Source organism: Narcine bancroftii, chromosome 3 (assembly GCF_036971445.1).
Source record: "Narcine bancroftii isolate sNarBan1 chromosome 3, sNarBan1.hap1, whole genome shotgun sequence".
In the NCBI taxonomy this organism is placed as follows: Eukaryota; Metazoa; Chordata; class Chondrichthyes; order Torpediniformes; family Narcinidae; genus Narcine; species Narcine bancroftii.
The window spans coordinates 176,531,256-176,550,957 of NC_091471.1; the positions used below are offsets into that span (position 1 = coordinate 176,531,256).

The 19,702-nt window shown below is 37.8% G+C and overlaps 1 protein-coding gene across 8 annotated transcripts in view; it reads left to right on the plus strand.

Annotated features, from left to right (window-relative positions):
* Nucleotides 1-19,702, plus strand: part of LOC138757882 (evC complex member EVC-like) — a 60,417-nt gene that overhangs the window by 40,179 nt on the left and 536 nt on the right. For 6 of the 8 annotated variants that reach the window (XM_069925943.1, XM_069925942.1, XM_069925948.1 and 3 more), the window contains 8 exons: nucleotides 3,734-3,946; nucleotides 4,286-4,395; nucleotides 6,205-6,415; nucleotides 6,770-6,970; nucleotides 8,717-8,861; nucleotides 11,942-12,053; nucleotides 14,352-14,478; nucleotides 17,685-17,762. In XM_069925943.1, the coding sequence (XP_069782044.1) occupies nucleotides 3,734-3,946; nucleotides 4,286-4,395; nucleotides 6,205-6,415; nucleotides 6,770-6,970; nucleotides 8,717-8,861; nucleotides 11,942-12,053; nucleotides 14,352-14,478; nucleotides 17,685-17,762 (1,197 nt within the window). Of the gene's footprint in view, nucleotides 1-3,733; nucleotides 3,947-4,285; nucleotides 4,396-6,204; nucleotides 6,416-6,769; nucleotides 6,971-8,716; nucleotides 8,862-11,941; nucleotides 12,054-14,351; nucleotides 14,479-16,693; nucleotides 16,785-17,684; nucleotides 17,763-19,702 lie in introns of those variants that run through there. The other 2 variants (XR_011353942.1, XM_069925944.1) reach the window with 2 other exon arrangements.

A 19,702-nucleotide genomic window follows, 5' to 3' on the forward strand; every position in this document is an offset into this window, starting at 1 on the left:
GAATTTCTGCATTCCATCTTCCCAAGCCTAAATGTAAGTCTAATTTCCAAGTCACTGCAAATCATTTCCTTGCTTCTGCTAATGCTATTTTAACAAAATTTTATTTGATATATCAATAGTTTCAACTTGTCCTTCTATATTTCCCAACAGGAATAAATCTAGATTTTGTGGAAATACAGTACAGGTACACAATCCTTTATTCGGACATCTAAAATCCAGAAAGCTCCAAAAACCGGCAAGTGGGGAGAGACCTGCAGCTTGACTTGACCGGGCGAGGGGGAGAGACCACACAGTGCAACTCGGGTGGGGATGGGAGACAATCAGCTCCAGTCGGGCAGGCGAGGTGGGGGTGGGAGACCGGCAGCGCGAGTCGGGTGAGTGAGTGGAGGAGACCAGCAGCACAATTCGGAGTGGGCTTAAATCTGGCTTTCCAAAATCCAGAAAAATCCGAAATTTGGAACACACTGTCCCCTAAGGGTTCCGGATAAAGGATTGCATACCTGTACTTGTAACTTGATCTAAGAAGTTCCCTATATTCACCCAAAAAGGTTTTACCTTGAAGCATGACCAAATTGAATGCAAGAAAGTACCTGTTTCTTCATCACACCTAAAACATTGATCTGATATTTCTGATTTCATTCTATTCAATGTTTGTGGTGTTAAATATAACTGATGCAAAAGAATTATACTGAACTAATGTATATTTTACATTAATAGTATTTGTCATATTTGTCATACAACCTTGACAGAGATCTAACCATCTTTGCTCATCAATTATAATATTCAAGTCCAGCTCCCATTTCAGTCTAGATTTATGCATTCCTTGTTTAATAGTTCCCTTTTGCAATAAAAGATATTAACTTCTGCATTATATCTTAGTATTTCATCTCCTAATGAGTGTTTCCACCTCACTACAAATGGGTAACAGCATCTCTGGACCTAACTTTTCCCTTAAATATGCTCTCTGCTGGAAATAACATAATAAAATATTGTTAGGTATTCCATATTTATTCCTCAATTGTTCAAAGGACATCAGTTGGCCTTGTTCATAACAATCTTCAATATTTTTAATACCCTTACTTAACCAAATGGTTAAGAATCTATTATCTTACAAAAAAGGTACAAGTTGGTTTTGAATTAAAGGCATCTTAGGCAATATACTTTTCATTTCAATTTTGTCATTTATCTTCTTCCAAACAGTAATCAATTTTTTTCAGCAATGGTGTCTCTTTAACCCCAGTTAATAATTTTGAATCCCACTTCTATATAAATTCCTCTTCTAACCTCTCCTATTTTATCTAACTTTATTTTAACCTATGCCAGCTTGTCTTGTCGTTCAAAGAGAGAGGTAAGAAATCTCATTTGAGTTGCTTGGTAATAATACGTAAAGTTAGGAAGCTATAGGCCTCCCAATTCATATTTCCACTTTAATCTTTCAATGCAGACTCTTGACATTTTACCTTGCCAAAGAAATTTTCTTTACATATTTATTTAATTCTCGTAAAAACTATTGAATTATTGGCAATATATTCATGTTTATACAGTTAACTCTTCCTATTAATGTTATAGGTAAAGTCATCCATATTTTTAAATCTTCTTCAAGTTTTTTGAGTTTGGCAAATAGTTCAATTTATATTTTTTTAAATAATTGTCTACACGAATCCCTAAATATTTAATCCCATCTTTTGGCCATTTAAATAGAGTATTTCTTTGACAATAACTAAAATCTCCTTCTGTAAAAGGCATAATTTTACTTTTGTGCCAATTTATTTTATAACCAGAGATTTTACCTTTTTTTTTCCAAATATTTTATTTATCAGTTTTCAAACTCAAACTCGTACATTGATCAATGTTCATCAAAACTTGCTTCATAATTTCCATACAAGTTTCACCATTGAGTTTGAACCCCATTTTTTCCTCCCCTCATTATCACAAACAGACCACATAACAACCAACATTTAAGACGCTCACAACAAAGGTTAGAAACATAAATCGAGTATGTGGATTTGTTCCACCCCGGTGGCCTGTGACCCAGCCAATATCCTATCCATGGTCTTCTTTATTCTTTTTTTCCCCTGATTGGGATGGGGCTAGGCCACAAGACAGGATAGTACATTCCCATAACTATGCACCTATGAAGTTTAGGTACTGTTTCCAAATCTTAAGGAAGGTACTGTACTTTTTCCTAAGATTATAGGTGATCTTCTCCAGGGGAACACAGCTCCATATTTCTGCATTCCAGCGTGTAATTTTCCAGGTATCTGATATGCACTTCCTGGCCACTGCAAATGCGACCATTACAAATTGGATTTGAAATTTGAACAGCTTCATTGTAAGTCTTATGTCCATCATATATCTCAACAGGAACATCTCTGGATCCTGTGGGAATTCTTTGAATATGATTATCCCCAGGGCTTTTCCCCACCCAGAATGGCCTTACCTTGGTACATGTCCAGGTTGCGTGCACAAATGTTCCTGTTATAATGATTTTACCATATTCTTCTAGTTAAAGTGTAATTTCTTTAAGCAAGTCTCAGTTCTGTCAGATATATTAAAACATCATTTGCAAATAAGATAATTTTATGCTCTTCCTTGACCAACCTTAAATCACTTAATTTCCAAGTCACTTCTAATTACTTCTGCCAATGGCTCAATAGCTAATATTAAAAAAAGCTGGAGATAAAGGACATCCTTGTCTACTTGATCTTGTCAATTGAAATGGGGTATATATCTGTCCATTCGTTACTACTTTAGCTTTAGGATCATTATATAATGCCTTAATCCAATTTATAAACATTTGACCAAATCCAAATTTATCCAGGACTTTAAACAAAAAGTCCCATTCCAATCTGTCAAAGGTTTTTTTTCTGCATCTAAAGCCACAACATTTAGATCTTTTATTTTTTTTGTGCTAAGTGTTTAATACTAAGTAATCTGTCCACATTGTTTGCTGATTGTTTGTTTTTTTTTAAACAAAGCCTATTTGGTCCATATTTATTAATTTAGGAAAATTTAGTCACCCTCTTTCCCAATATTTAAGCAAATATCTTGCAATTTGCATTCAATAATGAAATAGGTCTGTATGATGAGGGTTTCAAAGGATTTTTTTTTGTATCACAGTAATAATTGCAGTTGAAAATGATTCTGGAAGAGTATGCATTCTTGATACATGATTAAGTATTTCCATTAAAAAAATGGGTATCAATAGATCTTTAAATTCTTTATAAAATTCAGGTGGGAAACCATCTTCTCCCAGTGCTTTATTACTTTGTAAAGAACTAATTGACTCCTTCACTTATAATTGTGTAAAATTAGCACTTAATTCGACTTGTTCTACTGTGCTCAATCTAGGTAAATGTATCCGAGATAAATATCTATCTTTTAAATGTCAGTCAGTGACTGATATTTAATATCAGTCTTTTAAAGACTGACCTATATAGTTTAGAGTAAAATTACTTAAACAATTCATTTATTTCTTGAGGTTTGTAGCTAATGATATTCAAAGTATTTTTAATTAAATTAATCAATTAGTACAAGGAGGTTGAAGAGCCTGGGGTGAACATATGTTTGTGATCCTGGGGTTGCTGAATGTAGAGATATGTACAAGTATGGAGGATGTGGATTTCAAACTGCAAGCTATCAAGGCAAAAGGTATTTGTTTGCTCCTTGACTTTAGCTTCTCAAGTGTGGAACTGACTTTGTTTTAGTAAGCTGGCCATATTGTATCAAACAGAATCTGCACTGTGCCTCATCCCAGACTGTGGATAAATTGGTCGAGGAGTTTTTTACAGAAACTCTGTCAAACATCACTGAAGTATCTTCATTTGCAATGGAAACACTGAGAAACCAAATGCAACAAGAACTAACAGCAAGAAAGCAGGCATCCACAGAAGAAAGAAAATGCCATTTGACATTGTTTCAAGAAAAACTGGACCAATTGAAGCAGGTACTTGCAGCCTTCTCGTATTTTTGCCACTTGATCTTGTATTCTTTAATTATTATTTACAAGTACTCACCTTCTCTATGTTCTGTTACACAGCTATGGAGATTAACTGTCTCAGGTTTCTGCTTTTGCTTACCACTTCTAATTATTCAAGTCACATGGATCAATAACACAATTGGTTTCACCTCTTTTTGCATCACCCAAGCAGCATTTTTCATGAGAAATTTAGTTCTGAGAACAAAATTGCTAACTGATTGTATAGCTGTTGAGGCAGATTTTAACACTATTCATTTTTAAATATGGGCATTTGTTTAATAACATAACTGTTATCGCAAAATTCAGGAATGGATAAAAGAGCAGGCACTTAATTCAGCGAAACAGAAGCACCTGGTTGAGTACAAGAAACAGATCATTCAAAATTTCTTACTGTATCAGACTACACTAGATGAGAAGTAAGTATGAATTATTCAAAGTTGCCTATCTTATACATAGATTTATGAAATTCAGTGAAATTACTGGAATTTTTTTCTACCTTTATTCTCATGATTTACTTTAGTCTCCTTAAATATTTTCTTTAATTCAAATTGAGAAGTATTTCTCGGTCTAACATTGGCATTTCAATTCCCGTTGGCTGTTGCACATTTCAAAATTGTGTCCATGGCTATCGATGCAAGGATCCTACCTGTCTTCTGCAGCAGTGTCTTACAGTGTCCACTGTCTTGTATGTGGTTCCTCCTTGGGTGAAGTGGAAAGGGTGCAGAAAAGATTCATGAGAATATTACAGGGACTAGTACGCTTGAATTACAAGTGGAGACTGGGAATATTCTCCCTGGAGTGTAGAACGGCTGATGGGGGACCTAATAGAGATTTATCTAAAAAAAATTATTAGGGGCACAGATCTGGTAAAAGTCATAGCTTTTTACCCAAGAGGAGGTGAATCTGAAGGGCAGAGGGGAAAGATTTAAAAAGAGGATACCTTCTTCACACAGGGTGATGAGTATATAGTATGAGCTGCAACAGGAAGTGGTAGAAGTGGGGACAATTCTAAGCTCAAAAGGCATTTGGAGAGGTACATGAAATAAAAAAGATTTAGAGGGATGCCGACTAAATGCAGACAAATGGGATCCTCTTGGTGGGTGCAGAGAAATTGGGCTTAAGGGCCATTTCCATGCTGTAAAACTCTGACTCCACTTGCAATATCACTGTTAGTGTTGTCAGGACATAGAGAAACACAGGAGATTGCAGATGTTGGATTCTGAAACAAAACACTATCTGCTGGAGGAACTCAGCGGGCCCATCTGCTTTTGTCTGGATACATATCCAACTACTCCTACCCAGTCCCTGGGACCCCAGCCTGTCAATCCAATATGCGTCAAATCAGCTCCACTTTTCCCTGGAGTGACTGGTTGGTGCCAACTCTAAAACTGATTTTTAGTACCCCCAATCCCAATGGTCCTTATGACCTGCTTACTTTACCAAAACATAGCCAGAGGAGGAAAGTGCAATAGAAAGCGCCATTGTTTGTGTGATAGAACAAGCAAAGTTCAAGGCTTGATCTATCACACATGATGCCTCAGTCCTTGTGAGTAAGGGGCCACTGAACAAAGTGAGTCTATTCAATAACTGTATTGCACACATTGTAAATGCATCCAAAGTTTGCATAGCACTCCTGCCATTGATCCTCCTCAGAATTTTTGCATATTACAGTTGTCTCTTGTTACTTGTTTTTTTTTAGTCCTTATCCACCATTGGGCACTCTGGTATTCCTTACTTCCATTCACTTTTGAGAAAATGAGAAGTTTAAAAAAAATGAGAATGCTTTTAAATGCTGTTCATCATAGCCTTAATATGTTCCTTTGCTTCACAATCAGTGAATCTTGGAAATCTAGTTTCTGTTGCAGTGAGAGGAATATTGTTATCAAGCCATGAGAGATCTCCTTAATCCTACTCAAGTAGGATCATATGATCAGTCTAATTGTCCAAATGGTTAAGATCGCAATTTAAATCTCAACTGAAGGATGGTATTATATCTGTTAATGCCATAAACTGCCAATTAAATAAACAATGCTAGGGCTGCCACAGCTCTCTTGATGTTTTACACACGCACACACCCCCACCCCCCACCCCCCCCCCCCCCCCAAATCTGGCTTAAATGCTTTGGTCTACTGAAATCATAAGAGCAGTTTAGTTAACACTTAAGATTCAACCTTTGCCCAAATAACCTGTATGGATATATCTGCTTATTTTGTTTAACTTTTCAGGATTTCTAGGCACATTGTGCTGGAGCACAGGACAGCTTTGCAATCTGTGGTCAGACAATTAACAATGAGGCATCTCAGCCTAATGACACTCAAGGAAATGAAGCTTTACGAGACAAAACGTCAGATGGAAGAACTAAGGGAAGAGCAATTAAAAGAACCTCCCATTTGGGATGAGCATGAAGATGAAAGCAAGATACTAAGGGATAATCTGGTACTAGGTTCATTAAACCTATTGCAGATAAATAACTCAATTTCTGTTATACTTTAATTTTAAAGAATATCCTCTCAATAGTGTAATCCTTGGGTCACTTATTTAAAAAAAAAGATTTTTATTATCAGTGACCTCCCTACATTGAACGGGAATAAGCCTAGAGACATGTTGCTTTGAGAAGACCCTGTCGGATGTTGTTTTTCCTTTGGGGCAAAGGAGACTGAGGGGCTGTAATTAAGAAAACATCTGAGGACCAAAAATTTGGAGTTTGGATTGAGCTGAAGTCCATTTCTCGTCACCAGCTGCTGTGCAAGTGCATTTGACATATTCTCCATTCTATTTATTTTCTTCAAGGTGACCAGATTGTCAAAAGAAAAAGAGAAGCAATGCCAAGAGGCTGAATCACTTCTTCAGCAGCAGCTCACTGCAGAGTCCCAGTCACTGATGGAGCTCTTGCAGGACCACATGACTCAAGTCATTGGCTGTGCTCTAGTCCACCAAGCCCAAGTCATCCCTGCCAAGCAGAATCTTAAAGACCCGACAGAAAACCTCAAGGTAGTGTTCACTAGAAGCTGTCATCAGTGATTTATAGTCAAATCTAATCTAATTGTTGTTCTATAATCTCAGTTAAAGCAAGTAAACTTGTGTTGTGCTGAGAAAGCTTGTTTTCCATATTCTGGTCTGGAATCCTTATGAAGAGATGACATCATCAGTATTAAGTTATGATTAATTTCCATCTTGTTGATGAAGCTATGTTGCATGAAAGAAGAACAGTAGTTTAACCTGGGACAAATTACTTTGGTTTTAAAGTTTAAACTTCGTTACCAGAACACCAACACAGCAGAGGGTGCTCTTTTACAAAAGAAGCCATTCGAGATTTGCCAGGAGGATAAACTTTACAATCCTACATCTCAAACATTTGGGAAATTGAGCAAGAATAGTAAATTTGATATCAACCAACCTGCATGATTGTAATGTTAAATTTATTCCAATCTATTTTGGTATCAAACCCATTTACTTACTGCCTAATCCACAACTTGAATTTGACATAATCAATGTAAGTTTTAAAACCGTTCAATATCTGTGATCTCAACATTTCAAGCAAAGATTGCCTTTGAGACGTATAGCAGAGATGCGAGGAAGAATTATTTTTAAAAAGTGATTGCGAGCCTTTGGGAACATTCTGCTATGAAACTGATGACAGCAAAGTCAATTAATAACTTCAGAGGAAATGGGATAAAGACATGAGGGAAATGCACTTATCAGGCACTGGGGATAGAACAAGAGAGTGAGATCCACTTGATTGTTTTACATTCAACCAGCACAGGTCCTGATGGCTGTGTCTGTTGTATAGATGCAGAGCTTTGATACCAGTGAACTCAAGAGCTGAGTTAATTGGAACCTGCAGGATTTTTTGCTAATACAGTCCACAGTCAGCACACCATGTCCAAACACAATACAAAAATATAGCCCTGTGCTGAAAAAGTCTTCAGTCACCTCATTGGTTTTCTTTCTGCTTGACTCCAAAATATTAATGTCACATCACAGGAACAAACCCCATGCACCACAAGTCAAGGCTGATCATGATGCCCACATTAAACCACATCTTTACTGCTTACACATTATATCCATCTGTCCCCTGTTTAATCACGTCTATCTGGAAATCTCTTAAATGCTACTATAGTCTCTGCTTCCACTACTACACCTGGCAGCCCATCCAGGCATCTACTAATTTATACATTTTTTTTAAACTTGCCCTGCCTCTATCTTGTCAACACCCTCCTCCCCCCACTACCTTAAACACGTGAACTCTAATATGTGACATTTTTTAATGTAGGGAAAAAGATTATGAACCTCTTGCAGCAGAAAGAAAACGAGTGAGATAGTTTCAGGGAAGTTGTAAGATTTCTAGTTGCAAGGAATCTTCCTTCTCAATTCTGGCTTTGGGAAGGATATTTTTACCAAAAATGTGAAAAGGATGGATCAAATATTGGGAAAAAAGCAATCTGCTGGTTAAACTCAGTGGGTCAAGCAGCATTTGACATTTTGGGGCCTAATTCCAAAGGGTTCCTACTCAAAATGTCAAAACTTATTTTTCACTCACTGAGGTTGCTTGGTCCTGCTGAGTTCCTCCAGTTGAATGTTTTTTGCTCCAGATTCCAGCATCTAAATTCTCTTGTGTATAATTGAATATTCAAGTTCAGATTTATTGTCAGCGTACATACATGACATCACATACGACCCTGAGATTCTTTTACCTCAAGTCACATATTGATATGTGTATGTTTAATTATATTTTAGAATCTATTGGTAGAGAGAGCAACAGAGAGTGTCTATGTGACTATGGAGAATGCAACTGGTCTTATCCAGAATTATTACCGACAGATAGAAGAAATCACCGAGCAATACAGAAAAGATGAAAGGAATCAGCTGAGGTCCCTACAAGGTGTCACTAATTTTGTTTCCTTTTTATTTCCTCCTCAGATTATGGCTTTGGCTAGGATACTTCTGCTATAATCAAATAGCATTATAGAAAGTGTTTTCCTTTAAGTTTGATTGATTTTTAACTTGGAAGTTGATCACAAGTACTGTTGCATTTCATAATGTGCATTCCCAGGAAAACGTGAAAATGGAGAGGATGGTCACAGTGAATTAATGGAAGTTAGCAAGTATCATATGGAACAGCATTTAGAAAGCAAAGTCAGCCATATTTTCAAATAATTGATGATTATTTTTACAATTTAAGATGTATAATTTTATACAATTGAACAATTAATATAATCCAGGTATTTCTGACAACTTTTATATATTTTCTGATACAAGTTCAAACCTGCATTGGAACAATTTGGGAATGTTGAGATTTCCATTAACTAAAATATTGACATTAAAAACAAAAACAACCTGCTGGAGGAACTCACTGTGTCGGGCAGCATCAGTTAACGTTTCAATCTGGAACCCTTCATCTTGATTATGTAACATACTATTGCTAAAGACTTAATAGCAGGGGATATACAAAGATTCAAGGTAATCTGGCAAAGTTAACAGGATTTTATGAAAGGAAGTCATTTGAGTTTTTTTTTGAAGAAATAATTTGGTACAGATAAAATGTAACTTGTGGAGGAACTGTACTTAATTTCCAACGTGGAGTCGATAAGATGCCGCATCCAAGGCTTTTGGAGAAATTGAAACCTCATGAGGGGGACAGATTGGTGTGGATTGGAGATCTACCAGCTAATAGGAATAAATGGCTATTTTTTTTTCCACTTGCTGTATGTGATGAGTTGAGTGCCTAGGGATCTGTGTTGGAGTTTAATTTATACATATAATTTTTAGAACATTGTTAAGTGAACACAAATGGCCCTCAAAAGGAATAAAGACATGTTGAGTGAGGGGGCAAAGATCTGGCGAATGAGGTGCAAAGTGGAAAATTTTAAAATCATCCATTTGGAAATAAAGCATTATGTAAATGGTAATAAATGGCAGAATCTTGGTGCCCTGGACTGTGATTCAAAAAGGTTTTTTTTAAAAAAAGGGATGTCAAGCTTAGAATATGGCCAACACTGTGCTGTACTGTTCTCTGCCATTCAATAAGATCATGGCTGATTATAACCTCATCTCTGCATTCCTCTCTCCCTTTTGCTCCTTGCATGTCAAGAATATATATTTTTTTGCCTTGAAGATACTCAAAAGGTGTAGTTCCCACTTTCCTTGAAACAAATTCTAAAGACGTGTCTCTCAGAGAATCACTTCACCTAATTTCTGCCTTAAATGGCCAATCATTTACTTTAAATAAACAATAATACAAATGGGAGTAGCTTGAGTAGATGACATGGTTAGCATGGATGTTGGGCCAAAAGGTCAGTTTCTATGCTGTAAAAACTACTTCCATCAGAAGTAGAAACATCCTCATCCACCTTGTCAAGACATCTCTGAATCTCGGTTTTCTGAACTCCACAGCAGATGCCAGCCTCATCTGTCCAACCTTTCATCTTGACAACCTAAGTATTCTAGATGTATTTCAGCTGTAGTCCCAAAATAGCCTACTCAACCAAAGCATAAATTCCCTACTTTTTTTGTATTAATTCCTCCAACAATAAATGTGAATGTTCTGATAGCTTTCCTAAGAAAGTAATGAGGTATTGGAAACATGCAAACTTGACTGCATGGATTCAGAAATGGCTTTTCCACTGAAGGTAATGAGAGGGAGTAGACAGCGTATTCTGCTGAGAGGTCAGTTCTGCGGGAATCTGTTCAGGAATTACAAAATTGCTTTGTAATTTTCATAAATGACTTGACAAGAAAGCAGAGGGGTGGGTCAGTAAGTTTGCAGATGACACAAATGTTGGAGGTGTTGTGGATAGTGTAGAAGGTTGTCGTCAGTTACAAAGGTATAAGACAGGATGCAGAGTTGGGTGGTGAAATGACAGGTGGAATTCAATCCGGAAAAGTGATTCACTTTCGAAGATTGAACTTTGAGTAGTACATGGTTAATGACAAGATCCTTGGTATGGAGGAGCAGAGGGACCTTCGGGTCCAAGTTCATTGGTCTTTCAAGGTTGCCGTGCAAGTTGATAGGAGGTTGAGAAACTGTAAGATGTGCTGCCTTCCTTAGTCAGGGGGTTGAGTTCAAGAGCTGAGAGATAATATTGCAGCTCTATAAAGAAAATATGGGACAAATTAATAGAGGTGTATAGGATTATGAGAGGCATGGATAGAATAGACAGCCATCACCTTTTCCCAAGAGCAGCAATGATCAATACAAGAATCTATCTATTTAAGGTGAGAGGAGGAAAATTTAGGGGTGATGTTAGAGGTATTTCTTTTTTAAATAGAATGTTGTGGGTGCCTGGAATGCATTGCTAGTGGTGTGGTAAAGACTTTTAGTTAAATACATGAGAGGTTATGGACTATTGGGGAGGGAAGTTCTGCATGCCATTTTCCATGCCTAAATCTATTTCTGACTTCCATGATATTGCTATGAATTTCCTAGAAACTACTAAACCAATTAACACAAATTCAATTTGATAAATTTTTAATTTTGGCCTTGTAACCTTACTCAATAAAAATAACATCGGATCTTGAGGGGAATTTGACCCCAGTAATTCATTCCAAAAAATTACCTACATCTAATCAAAATTGTCTAACTTCAGAACATTGGAATCTTTTTTACATTCAACTTGGCAATCTCAGATCTACACCTAAAAACATAAATCTGATATGGCAGGATTTAGTCTATTTAATTTTTGTGGAGTCAAATATAATTGATGTAAAAAAAAAAATACATTGAACTAATCTATATCTTGCGTTTATAAGTTTAGTCATATTATTCTTACATAACTCCATCCAACCATTTTCATTTATTTGTGTATTTAAATCTATTTCCGATCTTAATCTTGATTTATGCAACCCAATTTGGGGGCAGAGTCCCTTTTCTGACAAAGTATAAATAAATTGTAGGATTTTTATTGTGACTGCTGTCAGAATTTGCTCTGTTTGATTAATGTTAATCGAAACTTTTGGAAACAGAAACTTTCAAAAGGAAGCAGGTCATGAAGGAGAGGATGATCGAAGAAAATCTTAATGCAGATATGGTTAATGTGAAGGCAAAGCGCTTTACTACAACAAGGATTCAACACCAGTGAGTACAATGAGGTTGTGAATTATATTTGAAGTTTCTGCAATGAGGTAACAAACATCAAACGATGTAATTCTATTTGAAAGCTAACATCTGTTCAAACACAATGCTACATTCACTTTAGTACATGTAAGCCATTTCATGGCTGAAGTCATATACCGCTACTATGCTTTAAAAAAATTTAACAAAATATTAATAAATGAGTTCACTTTGAAATTTGAAAAGGAGAGGTTAAAGTCTTATGTGTTGATATTTCAGTGGAGTAAAGGAAATTACAGTCACATGAGAGAAAAACTGGCCAAAGTCTATTGGAAAAACACACGAATGGGGAAAGCAGTAGATCAGCAGTGGCTGGAGTTTATGTGTGAAATGAGGAAAGTGCAGAACAGGCACATTCCAAAAAGAAAGAAAATTGTGAATGGGGAAAATTAGATAATTGTGGCTGATGAGGGAAGTGAAAGTGAAAGCAAACGTGAAGACAAGCAAGGAAGCAAAAATTAGTGGGAAGATAGAAGACTGGGAAATTTTTAAAGAATTGGAGAGGGCAACTAAGAAGGTGATTAGAAAGGAAAAGATGAATTATGAAAGGAAGTTAGCAAGTAATATCAAAGGTGATGCAAAAATCATTTTTAAACAAAGAGTAAAAGAGTGACCAAAGTAGACATAGGATTGATAAAAAAATGACACTGGAGAAATTGTAATGGGAGACAAGGAGATGGCAGAGGAACGAATGGATATTTTGGATCAGTCCTTACAATAGAAGTAATTAGTAGCATTCCAGACTTGCATCGCTTTCTCGGAAGAGAAGTGAGTCACGAGAGAGAAGTTACTTGGGAAGCTAAATGGTCTAAGGGAAGTTAAGTCTCCTGGACTGGATAGAATGCACCCTTGGCTTCTGAAGGAGGTAGCTATAGAAATTCTGGAGGCATTGGTAATGATTTGCCAAGAATCAATGGATTCTGGCATGGTTCCGGTGATATGGAGGATCACGAATGTCACTGCACTGTTTAAGGGAGCGAGGCAGCAGAATAGACCTATTAGCCTTATGTTGGTAGTTGGAAAGCTATTGGAGTCAATTGTCAAGGATGAGGTTACTTTGTAAGAAAAATTAGATCAGATTATTATTTAAATACTGAAAGATTGCTGAATGTTGTTTTGCAAAGGACCTAAGGAGTTCTTGTGCATGAATTTCAAAAGGTTGGTTTATAGATGCAACAGGTATCCAGAGGCAAATGGAACATTGGCCTTCATTGTTAAAGGGATTGAATTTAAGAGCAGGAAGTTTCTGCTGTACAGAACTCTGATGTGTACAGTTCTGGTCTCCTTATTTGAGAAAATATATTCTGGCTTTAGAGATGGCACAGAGGAAATTAACTGGTTTGATTCCAGAGACAAGGCGGCTAGCCTATGAGTTCTAGCCTAGAAATGTATAAAATTATGAAAAGGATAAATAAGATGGAGGCTGGAAAATTGTACCAAAGTAAAGATAGCATTATGATTGAGCAAATGTTAGCTTTCAAATAAAATAGAATTGCATTGTTTGATGTTTGTGAGATGAGAATAGAATGAGGGGGCATAACCTGAAGATTTAGGGGAGTTGGAGTGAGGAGGAACTGCTTTTTCCAGAGAGTAGTGAATCTGTGGGAATCTATGCCCACAGAAGTAATAGAGACAGGTTCATTAAATATATTTGAGAGTTTTTTTGCACATTCGGCAAAAGGCAGCTAAGTGGAGCTGTCCCCATGGCCAAAGCAGCCATAATCTTGTTGAATGGCAGGCAAGCACTGTTCCCTCTAAGCTGTGCACATGTGCACCAGCACATTTTGCAACCAGTGTACAAAGGAAATTAATGGGCGTACAAACGAATGAAGTAGTTCAAAGTATAGACTAAAATCTTAACTAAATACGTTACTTCGTAGAATGCAATCATGCTTGTTATATTAAAACACGCCAATACAGTTTTATTAGCCATGAAAAATAACAGTCCCTAAATTATATTGGAACAATTTCAAATTTAGATTTGCACAAGCATTCAGTGCACACATACTTATGTCACAGGAAAAAAACTTGCGCAGCTACTTATTTCTTAGCACATGTAATTTCATAGTGTGAAACTTTATTTGACAGTAGCATCCAGTGAAACTCTGCTTTATTCCTTAAAGAAAAAAAGTATTAATATTAGTTGCATTAATCCGTGCGTGGCCTTAGACAAGTATATCACAATATATTGTGTTGGTTGATGCATGTAACTAAGAGAGAATATTTAATTTAAATAGAAACATTCCTTCCTGTGATTGATAGGATGATGCTTCAGCAGAAGAAGATTATGTCCTTGCTTTTGCTTGAAGAGGAGATGAAGATTGAATTCCTAAAACAGAAGACAGAGTTGCTCCACCAATTGAAAGAACAGCTAGATAAACACTTGAAGGTAAAATCTTGACTCATTGACAATCATTGGATAAGGGATTTGCAAGATGTTTACTTTCCACCTTGCAAGGAGAAAGGTTAATATAAAAGAGCTTGTGGCGATGCTAAAATGAAATGAATCAGAAATTCACAAGATTTTTTAAAAAATGTTGTAGATGGTTTTATACCGGGTGACCATTTGCTGGAGATTGGTAAGATTATCAATTGCACCCTCTCCATTTCTGCCCTCCTGTTCTCACTTTCTCTTTTCCAAGACTTCCCCTTGACCTAACTGGACATCACCAGCCTCCAGAGTGAAATATTCTCCAGAATTTATGCTACCTTCTGTGGGATTTCAGTACCAGAGTTGCTCCATTTTCAGCATCCTGAAGTGTCCATTTCCTCGGCGACTCCCTGGTTCACTCGTTCTCTTCTGCCTACCCCTCTGCAAATGGTGGCATTTGTCCCCGCAACAATTTATACTTTAAGCTACACAACCTTCAGCATGTTCAAGCTCCTCAAATTCTTGCCTGAAACACCACAATTGTAATTTAAACAATCAGCTGTTGACCCTGAGCGCTCTCTCTTGGATCTCCATGCTTCTCTCCAGAAAACGGTCTCATTTTTTTCACCATCTTCCATAACATTCTGTGTGGTTTAGTGTCAAATTTTGTTTGAAGCAATCCTGTTAAGTACCTTCATGTGCACTTTTGTTAATCTGTAAAAATTATATTTTTTTTTTAAATGGGAAATGAGGTTTTTGAGTATTTTGTGACAGTATTTAAAGAGAGAGTAGTGACATGGTACCATAACATCTTTAATGTCAACAAATCAAAGGAACTTCAGAAAGTGTGATAGACTGCAAGACTCAGTCAACATCAATGGAGCTGAGGTGGAGATAGTAGCAATTTTTGTTTTTAGGTGTAATTATCGCCAACAATCTGTCTTGTACCAACCATAATGATACAACAGCCCAGAAGCACAAAGAAATTTGTCAATGACCCCAATGTTTCTCACCAACTTTTACAAATACACCATAGGAAGCATTCTGTCCAATGCATCAAAGCTTGGTGCAGGAACTGCTCTTCCAAGAACATTTAAAAAAGAAAAGAAATGCAGAAAGTTGTGGATGCAGCTTAGTCCATCACTAGCATTCTGTCCATACTTCCTGCTGCCTCAGAAAAGCAGCCAGCATAGTAAACATAGAAGATAGGAACAGGAGTAGGTCATTCGGCCCTTGGAGCCTGCTCCCCCATTCAATGAGATCATGGCTGATCTTAAAGTTCAGTACCCCATCCCCGCCTTCTCTCTGTAACCCCTAATTCCCTCTTAAATATATTCTACTCTCTCTGTGGCAATGAATTCCACAGATCCACCACCCTCTGGGTAAAGAAATTCCTCCTCATCTCAGTTCTAAATGGTTTGCCTATTATCCTCGAACCATGGCCCCGGGTTCTGGACTCCCCCACCATTGGAAACATCCCTTCCGCATCCATTCTGTCCAGTCCTGCCAGAATTTTATATGTCTCTATGAGATCCCCTCTCAATCTTCTAAACTCCACCGAGTACAATCCCAAATTCCGCAATCTTTCCTCATAAGTTATTCCTGCCATTCCAGGTATCAGCCTGGTGAATCGCCTCTGCACTCCCTCCATTGCAAGAACATCCTTCCTCAGATCAGGTGACCAAAACTGCACACAATACTCCAGGTGTGGTCTCACCAAGGCTCTGTACAGCTGCAGTAAGGATTCCTTATTCCTATACTCAAACCCCCTTGATATGAAGGCCAACATACCATTTGCCTTTTTAACCATCTGCTGTACCTGCATGCTCGCCTTCAGTGACTGGTGCACAAGAACCCTTAGGTCTCTTTGCATTTCCCCATCTCCCAATCTATTGCCATTCAAATAATAATCTGCCCTCCGGTTTGTATTACCAAAGTGGATAACCTCACATTTATCCACATTGTAGTGCATTTGCCATGTATCTGCCCAGTCTCCCAATTTATCCAAATCACACTGGAGCTTCCTGACCCCCTCTTCAGTGCACACAACCCCTCCTAGCTTAGTGCCATCTGCAAATTTGGAGATATTACATTCAATCCCCTCATCTAGATCATTAATGTAAATTGTGAACAGCTGGGGTCCCAGTACAGAACCCTGTGGCACCCCACTGGTCACTGCCTGCCACTCAGAAAACAGGCCGTTTATCCCAACTCTCTGTCTTCTATCTTCCAGCCAGTTCTCAATCCACATCAATCCCATGAGCCTTGATTTTGCATGCCAGTCGCTTATGTGGAATCTTATCGAAGGACTTTTGGAAATCCAGGTACACCACATCCACTGGCTCTCCCCCATCTATTTTACCTGTCACCATCTCAAAGAATTCCAATAGATTTGTCAAGCACGATTTACCTTTTGTAAATCCATGTTGACTCCGTCCGATCCCTTCTCTGCTAGTCACATGCTCCGCTATTCCATCCTTAATAATGGACTCCATCATTTTGCCCACTACTGATGTAAGGCTCACCGGCCGATAATTCCCCGCTTTTTCTCTACCCCCCCCCCCTTTTTAAATAGTGGGGTAACATTAGCTACCCTCCAATCCATGGGTACTGATCCTGAGTCTATCGACCCATCCCAGTCACATACACTTCTCCACACTTCTCCCCGCTCCTGTCGAGCAGAAGATACAAGAGTTTAAAAATGCACCCTGGCAGTTTCAAGGACAATATTTTCCAATGCTGCAATTGGACTAATGAATGATCTTTTCATGAGTAACAACACATTGCCCTTGCACTCATTTAATTGAACTTTTACTCTAACACTTTGCTCTGCACTTTTGTTTTATTTTGCACTACCACTTATACAGGTTATCTTGTCTGGATAGCATGCAGAACAATATTTTAAACTGTAACTCAGTACGTGACAATAAACAATTCAACTCAATGGATGCTAGATTGATTGCACTGCAAGTAGAGCAGGAATAATGCTCCCAACACTAATCTTTTGCATAAACCTCAAACTAGCAGCTTCTATAATGCTCAAGTATGTTCCCATTTGTTCCAGAAGGTTGGTCGTTGCTTGGCATTACATGGGCAATCTATGTTGTGTGGACTTTGAATTCTTGGCAATTTATTATAAAGTTCAGATTCTGACTGATTTGTCAGAAATAAGCAAAATGTAATTCATTAGTCATGTTGCTTTTTTTTCTAATATTACTACACAGATGACGGAAGAAACATTTATGTCACAGCTTTCCAGTTTAGCAAGAGTTTCTCAAGCAGAGTTTAAGGCCCTGGATCAGGTAGGAAATCAGGATCATTTGAAACAAATAAAAACTCAAAAGAGCGTCAAAGCAGTTTGAATTGTGCTACAGGTTTTAATCATAGGTTTAAGACCATCTGCCAATTCAATTTGTTCATTTGTCAAAAGCACTTTTTGTTCTCTTTCTGGACACTCATTTCATCACAGATTCAGACAGCATGACACAGGACTTTTGGCCCACTGAGTCCCTGCTGACCATCTGGCATCCACTTACATGAACTCCACTTTCTTTTCTCCAATTTCCAGCCAATTCCATTGAGATTCCACCAATACACTCACCTGAACATCAGAGCCCAAAAACCCCACCAACCTGCATGACTTAGGGAATGGGATAAAGCACAAGCAATCAGAGGAAATCCACATAGCCACAGAAATCAGGATCGAGTTGCTGGAGCTTTGTGGAGGCAGCTGTTTGTCCTTCAGCTGTCCATTCAGTTTAATTAATATGCAGTATTTCTGTTTTACTATGTGCAAAGCAAAATAATCTGCTCTTTAAGATCTGTATCTTGACCCCATTCATCCCTCATCTACTGCTCTTTACTACTTCCTCTATAATATCATTGAATACACCTATGAATGCAAAAAAAATAGACATTGTTTTGTAAGTGGGATGTTGTGTCTCAGTTTTTTTTTGAAGATGTGACCAAAAAAAAGTTGATGAGGGCAGAGCTGTAGATAATTTTTTAGCAATAAGGCCTCACATAATAGTAGGCTGCGCTGGAAGGTTAGATTGCATGGGATCCAAGGAGAGAGAGCCAGATGAATAGAAAATTGGCTCATGGAAGAAGTCAGAGGGTGATGGTGGAAGGATTTTTTTTTGGATTGGAGACCTATGACTAGAGGTGTGCCACTGCTGGGCTCATTGATATTTGTCAGCTGAATGGCTAATTTATATGAAAACTCACATGGCACATTAAGCGAGTTTGTGAATGACACTATGGTGTTTGGTATTGTAGATATTGCCAAAAATTGCAGCAGGATCTTGATTGGATGGGCAGAGGAACAGTTGATGAAATATAATACAGAAAAATGTGCTGTGTAGCATTTTGAGATGTCTAACATGGGGGGGACCAATACAGAGAATGGTAGGAATCTCAGGAGGGTTGTCGAGCAAGTGGGATACGGGAGTTCAGGTACATAGTACCTCGAAAGTGTCATTACAGGTAGGTAGGGTGGACAGAAAAGGCTTTTTGACACTTTGTCCTTCGTCAGCCAGAGAACAAAAGTTGGAAGGTTAATAGGGAGATATTGAGCTGGCTTAATCAGGTAAAAGCAGGGAGTCTTAGGCCCAGACTAGGTGAATTGATAACCAGAGGGCATAGATTTAAGGTGAAGGAGAGAGATTTAACAGAAACAGGAGGGGTAACTTCCACCCCCTCCCTCATACCCACAAAGGCTGGTGTGTGTATGAAACAAGCTGGTGGAGGACAGATATATAGATGGAATAGGTTTAGAGGGGGCATGAGCCATACGCAGGCAGGTGGGACTAATGTGCGCAGGCATGGGCTGTAGGACTCTCTAAATAGAAGGAAGAGGCCAGTGGTTAGAACAATAATTTTTTTCATGATCAAGGAATTTACTTTGTTCTGTTATGTCTATATTAAAATCCAAGGCCTGATCCAGCTGACATTCAGAGACATTGTGAATAAACTATAATAGGAAATATTTAATAAAATCAAATCATTTTTTGAAATTAACAAATAGGATCTACGGAAAACCTCAAAGTGTCCGACATTTTATCCAGGCCAAGTATGTTGTCATGTAAAAGCAGTGTTTGGAGTAACGAAACCTCTCAGTAAGATATGTTACATTTATATTTTGTGACTTATTACTATCCAGTTTGAAGGTGAATGGGAACTGTGATCAATATGGTCTTATCCTTGTTACATAAATCGCACTCTATGGAGAAAGCCTCTGTGT